Here is a 17,313-nt window from a genome sequence, read left to right as displayed (position 1 = left end):
CTTTACTATGATCTACATGATTTTCCTTCTCCCTGAATCTGTGCCTCTTACTCTAACTCATTATTTTACTGGAACTCCTTGTTGCCCTCTGCTTTCCTCCCTACTATAATCTTCAGGCCTTCTAAAGCCAAGCTTGGCATCACCTATTCATTGTTTGATTTACCTAACTTTCTCTCATTCTCTTATCAATTAGTACACAAGAGTATTTGCTCCTTACCTAGGTTTCTCAGTTAACCAAAAGAATGTTTTTAGAGAGTTTATTTTAATAGAATATCTTGCTTTTATTTTTATAATAGTGTTTCCAGATCGTGATCAAACTTGCTGAAATACTTGAAATATTTTTCCTATTGTTTCTGTTTTCTTCTGAGTAGCCAAGAGAGTTTGAAAATTTAAGATATTTTGATCTGGAGTGTGTGTATAAAATTTAGAAATGTTATCATTAAGGGAATAACAGAAAAACATGTAGGAAAAGATTATGTATAAAATTAATAATTGTATAGAGTGTTGGATTATACTATTTGGAGCTGAGGTTTTTGTGATTCTGTATGACCAAATATGAAGGAGGATTCAGCGAGAGAAATGGAGGGGATCAAATGTAATAATTTAAAATTTGCCATTTTATATGGTAAGTGAAACTATAGCCCAAAAGCCCTGTAAGTTAGAGAGATTTGGTTTTCCTTCCCATATTTATGTTCGAGTCAAGGGTTCCAATTAAATGTGGTACTCTTCATCAGTTGGAACCACTAGTTTTCTTATTTTGCAACTTTTATTACTTGATGTACAAATTGAATGTGCTGGAGGTCGCATACCACGTTATTTAAGAAAGTATAAATTTCAACACAACATATTGCAGCAATACATAAATCTTTATTTAAGAGTTACAGGTGGCATAATGGTGAATGTAACCCTTTTAATTCCTAACTATATAGGTGACTCCTGAATCTGAAGGAGAACGAGAACGAGAACGTGAACGTGATCGGGAAAGGGAGAGAGACCGGGATAGAAGAGAAAAGGAAAGAAGCAGGGATGATGAAAAAGAAAGAAACAGACACAGATCGCAATCAAAGCACAAATCACCCAGAAAAGCCACCAACAAAGACACAGTACGTAAGCTTTTGATTATTTGGATGATATACATATAGTGATGTGGATCAATTTATTTTTGGCATAAAGTTATGGGACTTTATTAAGTTAGACAAAATGCTTTATAACATCAAATACCCTTCATATTTATTCTGATAATCTTCCCCAGAATCAATATTGATGCAAGCTTGCTTTTTCTATGGTTTTAATTTTGTTGTCAGCAATTGTCTTTTTCTGCTTTGCTGAATGACAATTCTCATTTCCAGATCAATTATTGCTCTTTCTCATTACTGTAACATAAATTAAAATATAGCCTTAGAAGAACACTCTTGCACTTATCTATGTTGTATTTCATCTGCTGTAGTTAGGAACACAAGAACAGGAATAGGTCATGCAGCCCCTCAAGCCTGTTCTGCCATTGAATTAGAGTGGCTGATCTGTACCTCAACTCCATTTACCCACTGTTGTTCCATATCTTTTGATACCCTTCCTGTGAATTTCACTCCTCAAACTAGTTCCTCTTTCAGGGTGTTCCTTATCCATCTTCAAGTTTTATCTAAGATACCCATTGCCTTAAACTCATGTACCAGCCTTTCATGAAGAATTATGTTGAGGGTGATTTGGAAGTCTAGGTATACTATATTGGGGCTTTCAATGTTTACTTGGCATGTCACTTCCTCAAGATTGTCTGAGGTTAGTATGGGAATGGTTATCTTCAACTTTTTTTTCTAATGATTGATTCCATTGTTTTACCAGTTGCTAATGTGAGGCTAATGTTTCTTAGTTATCTGGGTTGCTTTTATCACCTTTCTTGAAATAGGTGCCATGTTGGTTTGTTTCCAATTCAGTGGGATCTTTCCCTAGTCTTTTAGGCTCCCTGATGGTGATTGTCAGTACTTGGTAGATTTCATCCGTCCCTTGTCCCTTTTTTTTAAACTTTCTGATTGTATTGACACAGCTCCTAACTTAAAAATGTCATTATGATGGCTCATACCTGCAAGGGAAATAAATGTCCTTGTCCTCAAACACTCCTGTATCATTTGGCATGAGGACTGAAAGGTGCGTTTAAAAAAAAAAAAAAAGTGTTTCAAAATGAATGTCTTTCACAAAATAAAAGTACAGAAATTATAACTACCCAATCTTCCTAGTACTGTACCATTTACTGAAATTAAAATTGAGGCATGTGTGGAGAGTGTTTTTAAAAAAAAAAATTAAAAAAAAATGTTGCTTCAAATGAATGGGCATAACTGTTCTTGAGAATCACTGCCTTAAACAAGGAACAATCTGTAGTTGTGTATTTTTCAAATTGCACTTGATGCTGATGCACTACTAAAATATGGAAGATTCTGATTGCTGGTTGGAACTGACTTGAGCTTTTTATCCACAGGCAAATTGGGAGACCTCTGATAGTGAGCTAAGTGAAGGAGAGTTAGAAAAACGAAGGCGAACACTCCTGCAACAACTTGATGATGACCAGTGATTAACACTTGTATGTATGAATCAACCAAGTCAAAAGTTGGGTGCGGGCAGTCTTTTAACAAACACTCAAAAGGATTAAATGTAATTTCCAATGCTTTGACACCTGTTGTAATTTTTACAGGGGATATGATGATTTGTGAAACCAGAATAGATCCCTAAAACTTTCTTTCAATATGTGAGCAACAGAGTTTCTTTATTATGTAGATAAATCCTTCTGATTCCAAGATCTGCCAGCTTAAGTTTGGGCGCATATCATGCTACAGTACTCTATATTCATCATGGGTCTTAAAACTTACCCATAATTTCTTAAAGAGCACCTGTACCCTAATTAATGTGTACAAGCTGAAAAGTCACTTCTGGTCTGTTTGCATCCAACAGCAAGCTTCTGACGTCAGAAACTGTAAGCAGTTCATGTGTGTTTTTGGAAAGTTGAAGATAAGACGTAAGGAAGTCTTCAGAGATTTGCCCAGAAATTGCTTTGCTTGCTTCACTTCCGATTATGGGAGTAGCCAATAACAGTGGAATTTTAATGTTGTTTGGTTAAACTTTATTTATGCCATCATACATTATGAAATTAAAAAAAAGAAAATCCTGGGTAATCATAAAGAACATAAATGAACTGGTCGTGGCTCTGAAGATAGCATGGCTCTATGCTGACGTTGAGAGTGAGCTACCTGCTATTTCTGACACAAGTGTTTTGTATCCAACTGAGCAAAGCTAGCTGTGTTGAGAGACCTGGGACCTTTTGAGTTGTCCTTTCAGATTCCTGGCCATCATACATAATTGCAAATGACCTGTTACTAAGTGTATTAAAATGGAAAGAACATTAGATAGGTGTGCCATAAAAATGTAGCAGGATTTTTTGCTATTAGTAATTCAAAACTAAATTTATTCTGAAAATCTTGATAGCTTTAATTCCTGTTTTATTGTAGTTAATTTTGTAATTTCTTCAAGGACATTTTATTCTAATTTGTCTTTGTCCATTTGGAAAACATTAGTGCAAAAAAAAACTGAGCATGATGCAGGCAAAACAAGTTTGTACTTGTAGCAGAGTTCATTTTCCCTAAACAGTACTGCAAATTTTATTGAAGTTGTTCTAAAATTTAATTTTCCAAGGCATGAAATGCAGCAGAGGGTTTATTTTCCATCTCTGTATATACTTGTGTCTGAAATACTTAAGCGTTGCTCAGAAAGGGAGCAGAATATTTTTGTATGTTTTATCACAGAAACATTAAAATTTGTTTTCTGCTGAAATCAGTCTCCACATCTGAATTATTAATTGACAAACATAATACCACATCAAACATTATAGTCCACTAGTTTACATCTCACTTGCTTTATTGGTCTATGACATCAGGAATCAGACACTGGGTGGACAATAGAGTGCTTGCACGGGTGTTTTTACAACCACGACCTTCATACCTGACCTCCTTATTCAGAGAGGTGAACACAGGCCACCTGGACATCTTGTTGGAATTCTAGGAATATGGCTGGAAATCTACCACTTCCAGTCCCAGATCAAAGGGGTCTGTCTGAATGTAGATACACTATCACTATACTTTAGTGCAACAAGCAGTGACCTTTGTGAAGTAGGGATGCATCTTCAGGTGGATCTATTTCGCTGCTTCAGAAATGTACATCAAAAAATGTTCCAGGACTTTGAGACCTTCATACCGTAGTGTGATCTTACAAGATCATGGATGGGGATCGTCCTGTACTGTCTTACACGGCCCTGACTTTGGTGTTTCTATTACCCTGTTTTTCCAGTGAGAACAGAGTGGTAATGAGTGAAAACAAAATTGTAAATTAATCCGCTGCCATTTTTGAGCAGGCTTTCATCTAGGGGGCCAGTGCTGTTGAGAAAATGACTTGGGTAGTTAATTGAAACTTTACACAGGCTTACCAATTTGGGGGATAGGGAGCAGGTCTCTGCCCCATTTCCTGGGACCTGCCCTGGGGAAAGTGATGCCAAGTTAGGGAATGTAGAGTGAGGGTGGAGTAGAGGCCCACCATATAAGCACACCGTCTCCACCCACCCTCCCTGTGCAAATTTCTGTCTCTGCCAAGGCTGAGGCTGTGTTGATCTCCAGGGTTCTTATCCCTCTTTCCAGCCACCTCTTCTGTTGGTGAAGCAGCATGCTGAGATATTGTGGCTGGGTGCTGGGCAATGGGAATCCTGCCCTGCTTAATGAATGACCCCTAACACAGGGAAATAGGTCATGGTTGAAGTAGACGCAGAGGAACAGGCAGAGGTTCCACCTCATCCTGACTTAACAGAAGAATCCCAGCCCCCATGTAAAATGTGGAAGTTTGTGTTTCTATTGACGGGAATACACTCGGGAAGATTTCAAGCAGAGACTTCCATGTAGTAGTGTAAAGGTGTTTATTTGACCATTAACAAATCTGGGTTCTATTAATAGTTTTTTTTTTATAAAACAGTTCTATTTTGCCAACAAGCAGGAAACTAAAGTACATGAGCAGAACATGCCAACATTCCAGTCACTGATCCAGGACAGCATAAGATTCTTCACTCAAATTTGCAATTTTTAAAATTTAGCTGCTGTGGATTAACTTAGAATTTACAATATTGCTAAAATTGAACACTGCACTCTCCTTATTGTCAACTTCCTTGTTTACTTGTCGGTGGACAAAGGACACAATCTTGGCATGTTCTATGCATCATATACACACCGTGTAGAAAATGAAACAAAGCAGATGACTTTAAAATTAAGTTTACACTGAAATTGTAAGCAGAAGTTAATCTGGTAATGATGAGCCAAACCTTGGTCACTGTCATTTTAGTTAAATATAAAAACAGAACTATAAGTTAAAATAACATTCAAATTGTATAGCACAGGCTGTCGCAATATTTTTAAACAATATGTACAATATTACCCAGAGGCTATAGAGTGAATCAAAGAACTGTAAAAAACCATAAAAATGCACTGATTTCTTAGCAAAATATCTGTACATTTAGGACAGCTTTATCTAAATATAACTACACATTGTTCAAAACAAAAAATAATGCCAGTCACAAGTGGGTCACATGAGCCAAATGCAAACAGGAAGGAGTTCAGTGGTTAAATACTATACAATAAACTTTACAATCAACATGGCGAGGCAATGCAACCAAGGAGATTAAAATATAAGCCAAATGGGCACATTTTCAGAGAAGTACATGAATTCAATTTCTACTTCAACCTTTGAAAATTGTTAATGTACAATTTTACACCTTTGTGTCCAGTAACAAATTTCTACTTTTGGTCCTCGGACGCTTAATAATACTGTTTAATTAGGGGTTAATACCTTAGTCATATCTACAAGTTTTTTTTCCCAATACTCGATGAGTATATAACATTTTCTTTCAACGTTTGTCCTCACGATGCAGCCGTAGGCCTGTTTGTTTCATTTCTTTTGACACTGCTGGCAAACAAGATCGTATTGTATCTGGTGATCATTGTCGATTGGTCACCTGTGGTGAAGAGAGTTACTTCTCTATTTAAATTACCAAATTCCACACAGATTCAGTGCCTTGGTTAGACAGTGCCAATACAAACAAACAAATTGTGTGCAACGCAAGTACAGTGTGCAGTCTTCAAATGAACTCAATAACATTAACTGCCTTGGCAGTTTATGGCAAGCTATTCCACATGCATTAATCCTTATCTCCACCAAACACCTCTACCCATTTTTCTTGGCTTTAATATTTCATGTCAAATTTAAAACAGTTTAGAGATCACACTTAATTTTTAGTTTACAACCGTGTTAAAATTTATTGAATATAATAAAACTTATCAATTGTTATATCAACAGTTACACACTGCAGCAGTATTGTGCTGTGTAGCTCGAGAGGAATTTTTACATTGAGGCACTTGTTAACTTGGGCTGAATAAATCTGCTAGCCCACACAGATTGCCTGTGATTCTTCCTCTTGTCCTCACCCCAATTTCCAACAGCATGCCACGCTGATAGTTACGTGGTAACAAACAACGCACGCTTCACGCAGACACCATATCATTCAAACACACTCATACTCTCAACACTTTCCTTCTCCATCACAATGCCAATTCAGTGCTATTCACTGAGCGCAAGTTTTGTTCATCGAAACGTCTTCTCACACTTCTTCTCACCGCATCTGCACGCCTGTACGGTTGGTTCCTAAGATCTGTATAGAAATGAAGTCCAAATTAAGATGATGTAAAAACACAATGGAGAAAAAAAAGCAAATGTTTTGTTGTGAATGAGAAGACAATCTAGCAAAGCAGCTTGTGTGCAGTGATCAATCCCAGAAAGTATTCAAGTACAAGCAAGAAATATTACCATATCAAAAATACTGACTGCTCTGCAGAATTGAGTAACTCCAGTTATCCCTATATTTGCGTGGAAATGCCATTTTTCTAGGTGATTTTTTTTTTTCTAGAAGCCTTCATTCGGTTTTTAAACTGGATTATTTCAAGCAAGGGCCAACCTAATTAAAAGGTGGTAATTTTCAATAGCTAATTGCAAACATAATCATTTCTGCCTAGTCACAGACTGCTGTACTGTGGAGCAGTCCACTTTATGGTAATGCACTCTCATTCATTCCAGTCTGAGTATACTTCAATTCTGGTATGCAGTTTTTCTATAAAACTTTGTAAAAAAAAATATATATATATATAAATATATATATATATTTTTCTCCTTGCCTTCACTTTATCTTTCCACTTCTTTGGTGGGCCTCTGCTGCAACTCCCATTCCTTGGCCAAGAAAGCTGAATATAATCAGCTTTTAAGTATTAACTTAATATAATTGATTACCAAATACAGGAAACTTTTGTTTAACCGGAGGTTAAATGTCCGGAAAGCTCTATCTACCGGCAAAATTCAGGACCCGTTTCCTCTAAGTTTTTTTACTTCTCGTTGCTTTTTTTTCCCAGTCAGGCTCTGCAAGGTCTAGCTGAAGCTGTTGCTTAGCTACAGAGACGCTTTTAAGCTGCGGCCGACTGTTTTGAAGCTGTTGCTAAGCAACGGGGTTTGTTGATTCACACGGAGCTCAAAAGCTCCGTATGTTTTAACATTAGCGCTGGTTTCTACAGCAGTTTTGATGGTACGGCACTAGCTCGGTCCCATCAGTGCCGGATACCAGAAAGTTTCCTGTAAGTGCTTATTAGTTAAATCCAAAATTAAACTTTTTTGCTAGATTTCTCCTTTGAGTTCTTCCAACAATAGCTACCACTTACTAGGTGAAATTAGGTGAGACAGCTAGGTGTTAAGTGAGACCTATTACTGTAAACCGTTAAGCAGCACACTGGTGCTGAAATGGTACACATAGTAAACAGTCTAATGCACAAACTTTTCCTGAACAAAACCCACCAATTTAGCATTGTGTTTTTTACATATTTGAAAATTATCCAGATTGAGATGATTTGCTGCAGAATTTTAGGGCCCCGGTGAAGTTTCACTGCTGATATTTGTGTAGGAATTTTGGATTGATGCAAAATGAAGTGGTACAGCTGTAGCATGCTTGTGTGAACATGGACGTCCAGTCAGCACCTCCTGTGTTGCTGCTCCAGGCATAATCTTGTGGGGATTGACAGCCCAACCCTTTGAAACCAGAGAAGCTGGACAGTGACAGGAACTGGGCCCCCTTCATCAAGTCTATTTTGCATTGGTTTTGGCTAGCAAGAGATTGCTTTTCTTTACAGCCTGTAAAACAGGGCTGCAATATTTCATCACTGTGTAGAACACTAACCTTGCCATTGATGAGAAGATTTTTTAAAAATCATTTGGAGTAGAACCAGTTTCAGAAATTCCAGTGGGGAATGGGAAAATTAGTGCTTCATCAGTCCACCCCCCCTGTAGTGATGTCACTTTTGGAGTTGGTACTGGCAACATCAGGTGGAAATTTTGCCAGATCTGCCCAGCAGTAAGTACACCTGCACAAAACAGGATCAGACATTCCTGGGCCGTAAGTGGGCTCCACAATGCCATATTCAAATAACAATCACTCTATTGCCATTGGGAGAATGGAAAACCAGTGAAAGAGTAAGGATCCAATGAAATGGAACCATTTCAAGACACCCCCACCTCATGACAGAACGTAAGGTACCACTCCAACATCCTGCCACGGTGGGACAGGTACCCCAGTAGCATCATTAAATAACCCCCATCCTCAGGATTTGGGACATGATGAGGACAGGCAGGTGGATGAAGTCCTGACCCATTGAACTTCTGGCAGTGGAGCAGGACTTTTAGAATTTCTACAGAGTTCCTTTAGTGCTTCCACAGAGTTCTTCTGGTACTTTCGTGCCTTGGTGTAGATCTGATGTGATCAGCAAACACTGGAGCTTAAGGTCTTTGACCCTTGTATGCTCCATCTTCCTTGGTTATTGAATCTTCAGTGAATACACCATTTAACTAGAAGAAAATGGAGAACGATCGGGATGCCACCTGTTCTTCAGAAGAGTTAGTGGCATTGTGGAGGGAAGTTTCATCAACAAAGTGAATGGCACTTCCAACCTCCTCCACCAGGTCACTGAAGATGAAAAAGAGTGGCAAAACATTCTTCCTTAAAGCATTGTGATAAGAAAATTACTGACAGTCATCATTATGTAGTGTATCCCATTCAGCAGGCCATCTGATATGTTGCTAGAAGCTAGCTTCTGAAATGAGGCCCAAATACCATAGTGATGGTTGTAGAAATGTAGATATTTACTGTTCCAGCTTTGCGCTGGATATGAAAGGATCACTCCGTTTATACCGCATGAGCTTCAGGGTATTAGAAATTGAGCGAGTTACACTGCAACCGAATTAGCAACCAGATATTAGCTTGTTGTAATTGAGATGCTAAAATAGCTTCTCTGATGGGTTTCCACGAGCTTTGGTACAATAGATACATTAGAATCCAAACATCCCTACTTATCACAGAAATAGCTTTTTTTCTGGAAGCAAGCTTTTGAAATGTTTGGCTCGTCTACTGAAGGAAAACAGATGGTTCTTCACATAGGCTGTAAAGAATCCTAGCACACATGCCTTTAGGAATAGCAGCTTTTCCACTCAAGTTACACCAGCTCCCGGGGGGGTCACTGAAGCAAGATGCATCCGGAAACCTTTTGGGAGCCACTCCCCCAACTGCCTGCCAATTCCCCTCGCCACTCCCCACTTCTGGCATTTTCTGTCAAAGAGAAGACAGCTGCCCTGGAAAGCTAGCCAGGATGGGGACGCACCCTTGCAGCAGGGGGAGACCTTGCCATGCTGCACGCCATGGGAAGATCCAGAGATCTGAAATTCATCTCGTCCATTGTCTACTAGACTAAGTCTATTCCATTCATTGTATACTTACATCTCACACACACTGCAATTTCTCTCCCCAATTGCGTAACCAATGCAAATTGTGAACTCTATACATCACATTTCTCCACTGCTCCCCCAATTATATTGTCTGCAAGCTTACAGATTGGTTTCTATGTCCAGGGCATTTATATAGATTAGAAACAACAACTACTTGCATTTATATAGCACCTTTAAGCTCGAAAACATCCCACGGCACTTTACATGCGGGGAAGGAGGAAACATAAATGGAATAAAGGTGTGAAAGCTGAGCTGTGGTGGGAGAGTTAGAGAGGATCAAAAGATTGAGAGAAATGTGGAGAGGCAGAAGAATTTAGGGAGGGAATTTCAGCGTGTAGGTTAAGAAGGGGTGGGGGGAAATGGACAAAAAGCCAGAGTCAGAGGACCAAAAGGTGATGTAAAGGTGGAGGAGATTGACGAGACAGGGAGGGGTGAGGCCTTGAAGGGGTTTGAGGATCAGGCTTTCATAAATTTAATATACTGGAGAACAAGGAGGGAATTAAGAGCAGGGAGAATAGGAGTGATAGGTGACCAGGACTTAGTACAAGGCAGGATCCAGGCACCGGAGTTTTGAACAAGTTGAAGTTTATGGAGGGTGCAGGATGAAAGACTAGTAAGGCGGGCACTTGGAAAACCAAAAGCATAGCTAAGGGTTTCAGCTGCAGCAAGTGGTAAGGTAGGAATGGAGGTGCCAAAATTGTGGAGGTGGATAGGATGTACGGCTTCAAACAGGGCGCCATGGGTTTTGCATGGTCTAGTTCAGTCTGAGCAGCTCATCATCGCCGAATCCCCCACAATCAACACCCTGGGGGGTCACCATTGACCAGAAACTTAACTGGACCAGCCACATAAATACTGTGGCTACAAGAGCAGGTCAGAGGCTGGGTATTCTGCAGCAAGTGACTCACCTCCTGACTCCCCAAACCTTTCCACCATCTACAAGGCACAAGTAAGGAGTGTGATGGAATACTCTCCACTTGCCTGGATGAGTGCAGCTCCAACATCACTCAGGAAGCTTGACACTATCCAGGACAAAGCAGCCCGCTTGATTGGCACCCCATCCACCACCTTAAACATTCACTCCCTCCACCACTGGCGTACCGTGGCTGCAGTGTGTACCATCTAACAAGATGCACTGCAGCAACTCACCAAGGCTTCTTCGGCAGCACCTCCCAAACTCACGACCTCTACCACCTAGAAGGACAAGGGCAGCAGGCGCATGGGAACACCACCACCTCCAAGTTCCCCTCCAAGTCGCACAGCATCCTGACTTGGAAATATATTGTTCCTGCATCGTTGCTGGGTCAAAATCCTGGAACTCCCCAACAGCACTATGGGAGTATCTTCACTACACGGACTGCAGCAGTTTAAGGCGGCGGCTCACCGCCACCTTCTCAAGGGCAATTAGGGATGGGCAATAAATGCTGGCCTTGCCAGCGATGCCCACATCCCATGAATGAATAGAAAAAAGATGGCTGTGGAGTGTGATGATATCCTTATCAGGGAAATGGAGTTTATGGCAGAGGCTAAAAGTGATGGCTTCAGTCTTCCCTAATGGTCAGTTGGAGGAAATTTTGATTCATCCACAACTTGATATCACATAGGCAGTCTGAACAACATTGTGGTGCTCATGGGGTCAGTCAACTGGTAGTGAAATTGAGCTGGGTGTCACTAGCATACATTTGAAAGCTGAGTATGTGCATGCAGATGATGCCATTGAGGGGTAGCATGTTGACTAGTTAGAAACAAGGGCCAAGGATCCTTGGGAGACTCGAGGTGATGGTGTTAGGACAACCAAAGAAGCTACTGGTGGAGGTGAGGCTGGTTGTGTTGGACAGGCAAGAGTGAAGTCACACAAGGGCAGTCCCACAGCACTGGATAACACAGGAGAATGGAAGGTTGACATTGAATTCTATGGCGAGGTAGAGGACAAGGAAGGATATCATTCTTCACTTAAGAGTGTCCATTGCTCCCTTTATGACTTAACCCAATGCTTTCCCCAATCTGACAGTACTCTTCCCTCTCCTACCTGTTAACCTACTTCTTATGCAGACCCATATTCTACCCTGGATTCCCATGCATTTCATGGCTAGTTAACTAGTTTTTCATGTATTTTCTGAAAGACTAAATTAACTATATTATATAGAGTTCCAGGATATACTTTATTTGTAACATCCTCAAAGAATTGAATATCAACCCAATTAGGTTTCAGTATCAAGAATAATTAAGTTAATCAATGCTCCATTTTTCTAATTAAACTTACCAACCATGGAAACAAATATTTACAAGTAGCTCTGGCTGAGAAGCAGTATATGATGAGACAAGCCTTTCACAGTTTTAAAGAGTACAGATTGGAGATGATTCACGCATGTTTTGTATATCATTGAACACTTCTTTCAATTCCCAATTCAAATTGCCCAAGAGCTAACTAATCGCAAAAAGCAAATCTGTGTTTCCACAGCACCATACAGGTGATCAAGGCTTGTCTGAATAATGTTCTAATGGGATTCTCCTGTTTGTCTGCTGTAACTTCAGTGGAAGACCCGCAGAAACCCTTAAAAAATGGCGTAAATGGTGTTGACCCATTTTTCTGGGATTCCCATCAAAGTTAAGGGAGACGAGTGGGAGAACCCTCACGGAAAATGACCCCTAAAATGGCTGCAGTCCACTAACATTACTCGAGACTATTTGAAAAAAAATCTCATTCTTATAGAATTAGCTTTCTCCAGTAAATACAAATTGATAAAGCATTTACTGCTTTATCGTATGCATATTTTACACGTGTCTGCCATAGTATAGCTGTAGCAAGAAAAAGCAATGCTTGCCAGCTCTGTGCGTCCTCCACCACCGCTGTGCAAGAAACATTCCTTACCCTCGAGGGACAATTTGGAAATTTAGTGATATTATTCTTCTTTAGAGCTAAACAGAAAAAACACAAAGGAAGGTTAAATTTTAAAGAGGGAAAAGGGGAATAAATAACTCATTCTAGTGTTCCAGATTTCCAGCGCAGGTTAGCCATTGCAGCAGAGTTGCCACCAAAGGAGAGGTTAGAACAGGTTTGTCAGCTGTTGCAGATACAGCAGAAGCAGAGTAGAGAAGGCAGAGTCCACGTTCACAATTCAGTTCATTGAAACAAATTCACAAGCTGCTTTGAAGATTGACTTCAACAAGACAGGACATAACATAGCCCTATGCAATAGAGTTAAACACAGATCATCAGATCATCATAATTTCCAATGGTAAAAAGTAGCATATATCTCATAACAGAGTTTCATTAAATGATCATAGAGTGTTGATAAGATCAGTAAAATTGGTCTTTTAATGACATCAGTTAGAATAGGGTATAAACTGAGATGCACATGCTGGGTTAGATGAAATGCTTTAGTGATCAGAAGAATGTATAGCTTTGATACTTGACCTGAAGTCATTCAATGCAAGCATTTTTGGTTGAATTCATTCATTGTGCAAATGCACATAAACATACAAGCCAGAGAACTACAGCAAACATTGATTCGGTCATGCACATATTAAAAGTGAGTCAGAACAGCCCCGCAAGCAAGCAAGCAAAAATGCCTGAAAATACAAACATTTTCCAATTCATGCATTAGTTTGACTGCAATACCAAAGAAATAATACTTTCATGCAGGGCAATTACACCATTTCTATTTACAGCACCAAACATTTCATTAACATAATCAGGTGGGTTACAGTAAGAATGAATAGCACAAGCATGGCGTAGCAATGAAGTAATGTACGAGAACAACAGCCAATACCATACCAATGCATTTCAATGCATTTCAAACAGCCAAAATGCACAATAAAATCCTCAGTGACTTTAAAACATGCAACTGTAATGGAAAATGAGCAAAAACAATTCCCAAAATGTAACACACTTTCTCATTCTTTTCAAGGTATCACATTTCACATGGCCAGAAAAAAAGGAGTAGGCATTTTATTTAAAAAAAGGCAACCTTTAAGAGCTTCAGTTGTTAAAATGTAATATTTTAGTAATGGGAATCTTCAGAGTGAGTTGATTCACAGAAGAACCGAGAGCCACGTTTGGCTGTTCGGGCTGTAAAGGGCACGGTCTTCAGCACTGCATGGAAGATAACAGCCAAACAAGACAAAGAGGAAACAGTAAGAAGCAAACAAACTAGTGTACTAGTACAGTATATGGTTAGTCAATAATAAGTTAAGGCACAGGTACTTTAGACATTTAAAAAAAAAAATTAGATTGTTGTTAAAAAGCATTACGCGAAACATCAATTGCTGGAGTCCGTAAACAATCTTTCACATTGACAAGCTACGTATTAGCACTCATTTAAAAGATTTAATCATAAAGCATACATTACACTATTACATCATGCATTTATTAAAATGAGCAGTTAAAGAACTTGCAACAACAAAAAACTCATGTTAGTGTGAGATATTAATTACAATGAGGAATACAATGAATGTTAGGGGTCATTTTAACTTTTGGCGATGGTGTAAAACAGGCAATATCAGATAGCCCGATTTCCCCCTCAACTGACTTCAAAAATCGGTCAGGGTATATGGGCAGCCTATCCAATATCACCTGTTTACACTATTGGCAAAAGTTAAAATAGCCCATTGCATTTAACTGCAAACTGGAATGAAGATCTAAAGTACCAAGTTCTTTTTAGTGTACATTCCCCTTTTTTGTGGAATGGTTTAATTTTTCTAGTGGGATGTAAGGTGAAGCTTATTACCTCACTGACACTTACAGAACTGCTCCAATTTATAAGCATTGTGCCAAATTTCACACACACTGTTAAAGGATGTGATTGGACTTGATGGGTGTATTTTCTGTAAAACCAATTCTGAATGCAACCAACAATTAGAGATAGGAGAGATGCAAAGATAAAAAAGCCAAAAGCCCTTGTACTTTAGTTATTCACCTTCATTAGGAGATTAAGTGCATGCTTGAAAATAAATGATAACTTGAGTGGTTTTCAAGTTGAATCTTCACTCCTCTGAATCCCTGATCTGACTGTATCACAGTGAAGAGCTACAGGAATGCAATGATCATTGAAAAGAGTTGCCCCTGGGCTTCTCTCCACTCATCTCCTGGCTGTCAGCATCGAGTGACATTGATGGAGGCCTGGCACCAGGTCAGCTACCTCCTCCAGCTGCTGTGTTCCAAGTCTGTGTACTCAAATCTATCAGATACAAGTGTAAGGAGTCTCATCCATCATCCATCCATCCTGATGTGGGCACACGATGAAACAGCTCTTGAACATCTGAAATGATTTCCTCAAACAAATTTTACTCTATCCCCCAGCAAGAACATCTCCTACAGGCTAGACAAAGTGTGGCACTGGCAAGTCATGGGGATGTCAATGGCCTGGAGCATCCTGCCCTCCTGGGTGAAATAGGATAGACAAGTAGCCATGTGGACAGAAGGGGAAAAAGCATGGAAGATAATAATGCCATTCATTACAATGGTTTCCTGAAGTCCAGATATTAGGTATACCTAAAGCTAGAAAAATTACACTTCTGTTTATTATTACTGTGTCTGGGCTTGTATTTGCTTGCATGGGAGCACTGGGGTAGGAGGAAGATCAGAAGTTTCAGTGAAGCTTACTCTCACCTTCCATGGCCAATATGCCTCTCCTTACCTGTAATGATATCCTCAATGGCACCATCTTTTCCTTCATAGACCTGTCTGTGCTCTCTGACTTGTTTCCTCCTCAGCTCTGCAATTAACTCCTGCTGTTGTCTTTTGGTTTTATGAGATGGGGACTAAAATGTAATAAAACAGAAGGTTAATATTCAATATTTGCAGAAAAATATTGGTTTAAAGTCTTCAATATCTTTCAAATTTTGGTCATATTTTAATGCCATTAAAACACATAGATCTAAGTTTAGAACCAGTCTTTGATACAATTTGCTTTGAAGATGACAAAATATTAGGATCACAGGGCTATAGAGAAAGAGCAGGGGAATGGGACTAATTGGTAGCTCTTTCAGAGAGCTGGCACAGGCACGATGGACTTCCTTCAGTGTCCTATGATTCTATGACAATGTAGAGAATAGAAATATTTGATCATATCTAGTAGGTAGTATATAGTGCAGTCACAGTGCATCAGTGGAGAAGGGGATAGATATTGAGTCCAGGGGCGCCAATCAAGTGAACTGCTCTGTCTTGGATGGTGCCAAGTTTTTTGAATGTTGCTGCAGCTACACCCATTCAGGCAAATGGCAAGTATTCCATCACACTCTTGACTTTAGTCTTGGTGGAGAAGTGTGGGGGCACGGGGGTGCTGGCTGTGGGGGCTGGTGTCAGGAAATGAACCACTTGTCGCAAAGTACCCAGCCTCTGTCCTGTTCTTGTACCCACAGTGTTGATTAGGCTGGTTCAGTTGAATATCTGACAATGGTGATCCCCACTACGCAGATGGTGGGCTATCTGGAGATGATGGTCCACTGAAGGTCAAGGAAAGGCAGTTGGGTTTCTTGTGTTCAAGATGGTTATTACCTGGCACTTATATGGCATGAATGTTACCTGCCATTTGTCAGCCCAAGCCTGGATGTTGTCCAAGTCCTGCTGTAAGCTGCTGCTTCATCACTAAACATACGAACATACAAATTAGGAGCAGGAGTAGGCCACCCGGCCCTTCGAGCCTGCTCCGCCATTCAATAAGATCATGGCTGATCTGATTACTCCACATAACCGCCTACTGTGGTAAACCACTGTTTGTATTCCTGTTTGTCCTGTTTGTATTCCACTGTGTACATGCCTGGACATGCCTCGGCTGACTCCTCCCACAGGTCCTAGTATAAAGGTGACTGCTCCCCAGCCCTTGGTATCCTGGACCGGTCGACCACTCGAGGCAGACCTCCATTCTGTTGTTAATAAAAGCCTTTAGTTACTCTTCTAACTCTCAGTCTTTTATGAGTAATTGATAGCGCATCAATTTTATTGACAACATTTTTATAATGGAGAAGATCCTCACACCAGCATGCCTGGACTTAGATCATCGGGAGGCGGACTCATCCACCAAGTTTACTCACTGGCTTAAGTGTTTCGAAAAATTCCTGACCGCCTCCGAAGCAATCAAATCGGACGAGGACAAACTAGATGTCCTGACCTCCAAAGTGAACCACCGAGTGTACTCGGTCATCCAAGACGCGACCTCGTACGCGGATGCTATCAAGCTCCTCAAGGACCAGTACACGCGCCCAGTGAACGAAGTGTACGCCAGGCACCTCCTGGGGAGTCGTAAACAACAACCTGGGGAATCGACCGTGGAATACCTTCAGGCACTGTCTGTGCTTGGCCGGGCCTGTGGTTGTAAGGATGTAAAGGCCGCCGTGTACACAGAGGAACTTATCCGGGACGCTTTTGTAGCGGGCCACAGATCCAATTACACACGACAGCGACTGTTGGAGCAGAGTAAC

At 40.2% G+C, this 17,313-nt stretch overlaps 2 protein-coding genes across 13 annotated transcripts in view; one reads left to right on the top strand and one right to left on the bottom strand.

The window, feature by feature from the left end:
* prpf40a (PRP40 pre-mRNA processing factor 40 homolog A) overlaps positions 1-3,816 on the top strand; it is a 49,285-nt gene extending 45,469 nt beyond the window's left edge. For all 5 annotated transcript variants that reach the window (XM_085986301.1, XM_085986304.1, XM_085986305.1 and 2 more), the window contains 2 exons: positions 930-1,103; positions 2,471-3,816. In XM_085986301.1, coding sequence (XP_085842427.1) covers positions 930-1,103; positions 2,471-2,563 — 267 coding nt within the window. In that variant the 3' untranslated portion in view covers positions 2,564-3,816. The remainder of the gene's footprint in view (positions 1-929; positions 1,104-2,470) is intronic.
* Positions 3,817-4,928: 1,112 nt separating this feature from the next.
* Positions 4,929-17,313, bottom strand: part of LOC147120410 (formin-like protein 2) — a 375,571-nt gene continuing 363,186 nt past the window's right edge. For 3 of the 8 annotated variants that reach the window (XM_085986300.1, XM_085986293.1, XM_085986297.1), the window contains 2 exons: positions 15,531-15,654; positions 4,929-6,727 (listed from right to left, as the gene is read on the bottom strand). In XM_085986300.1, the coding sequence (XP_085842426.1) occupies positions 6,618-6,727; positions 15,531-15,654 (234 nt within the window). In that variant the 3' untranslated portion in view covers positions 4,929-6,617. Of the gene's footprint in view, positions 6,728-12,716; positions 12,811-13,862; positions 13,988-15,530; positions 15,655-17,313 lie in introns of those variants that run through there. The other 5 variants (XM_085986295.1, XM_085986299.1, XM_085986294.1 and 2 more) reach the window with 3 other exon arrangements.

Source organism: Somniosus microcephalus, chromosome 4 (assembly GCF_052327205.1).
Source record: "Somniosus microcephalus isolate GS21.2 chromosome 4, FLI_Smic_1.0, whole genome shotgun sequence".
Taxonomy (NCBI): domain Eukaryota; kingdom Metazoa; phylum Chordata; class Chondrichthyes; order Squaliformes; family Somniosidae; genus Somniosus; species Somniosus microcephalus.
This window is presented reverse-complemented; position numbering and strand designations above follow the sequence as displayed.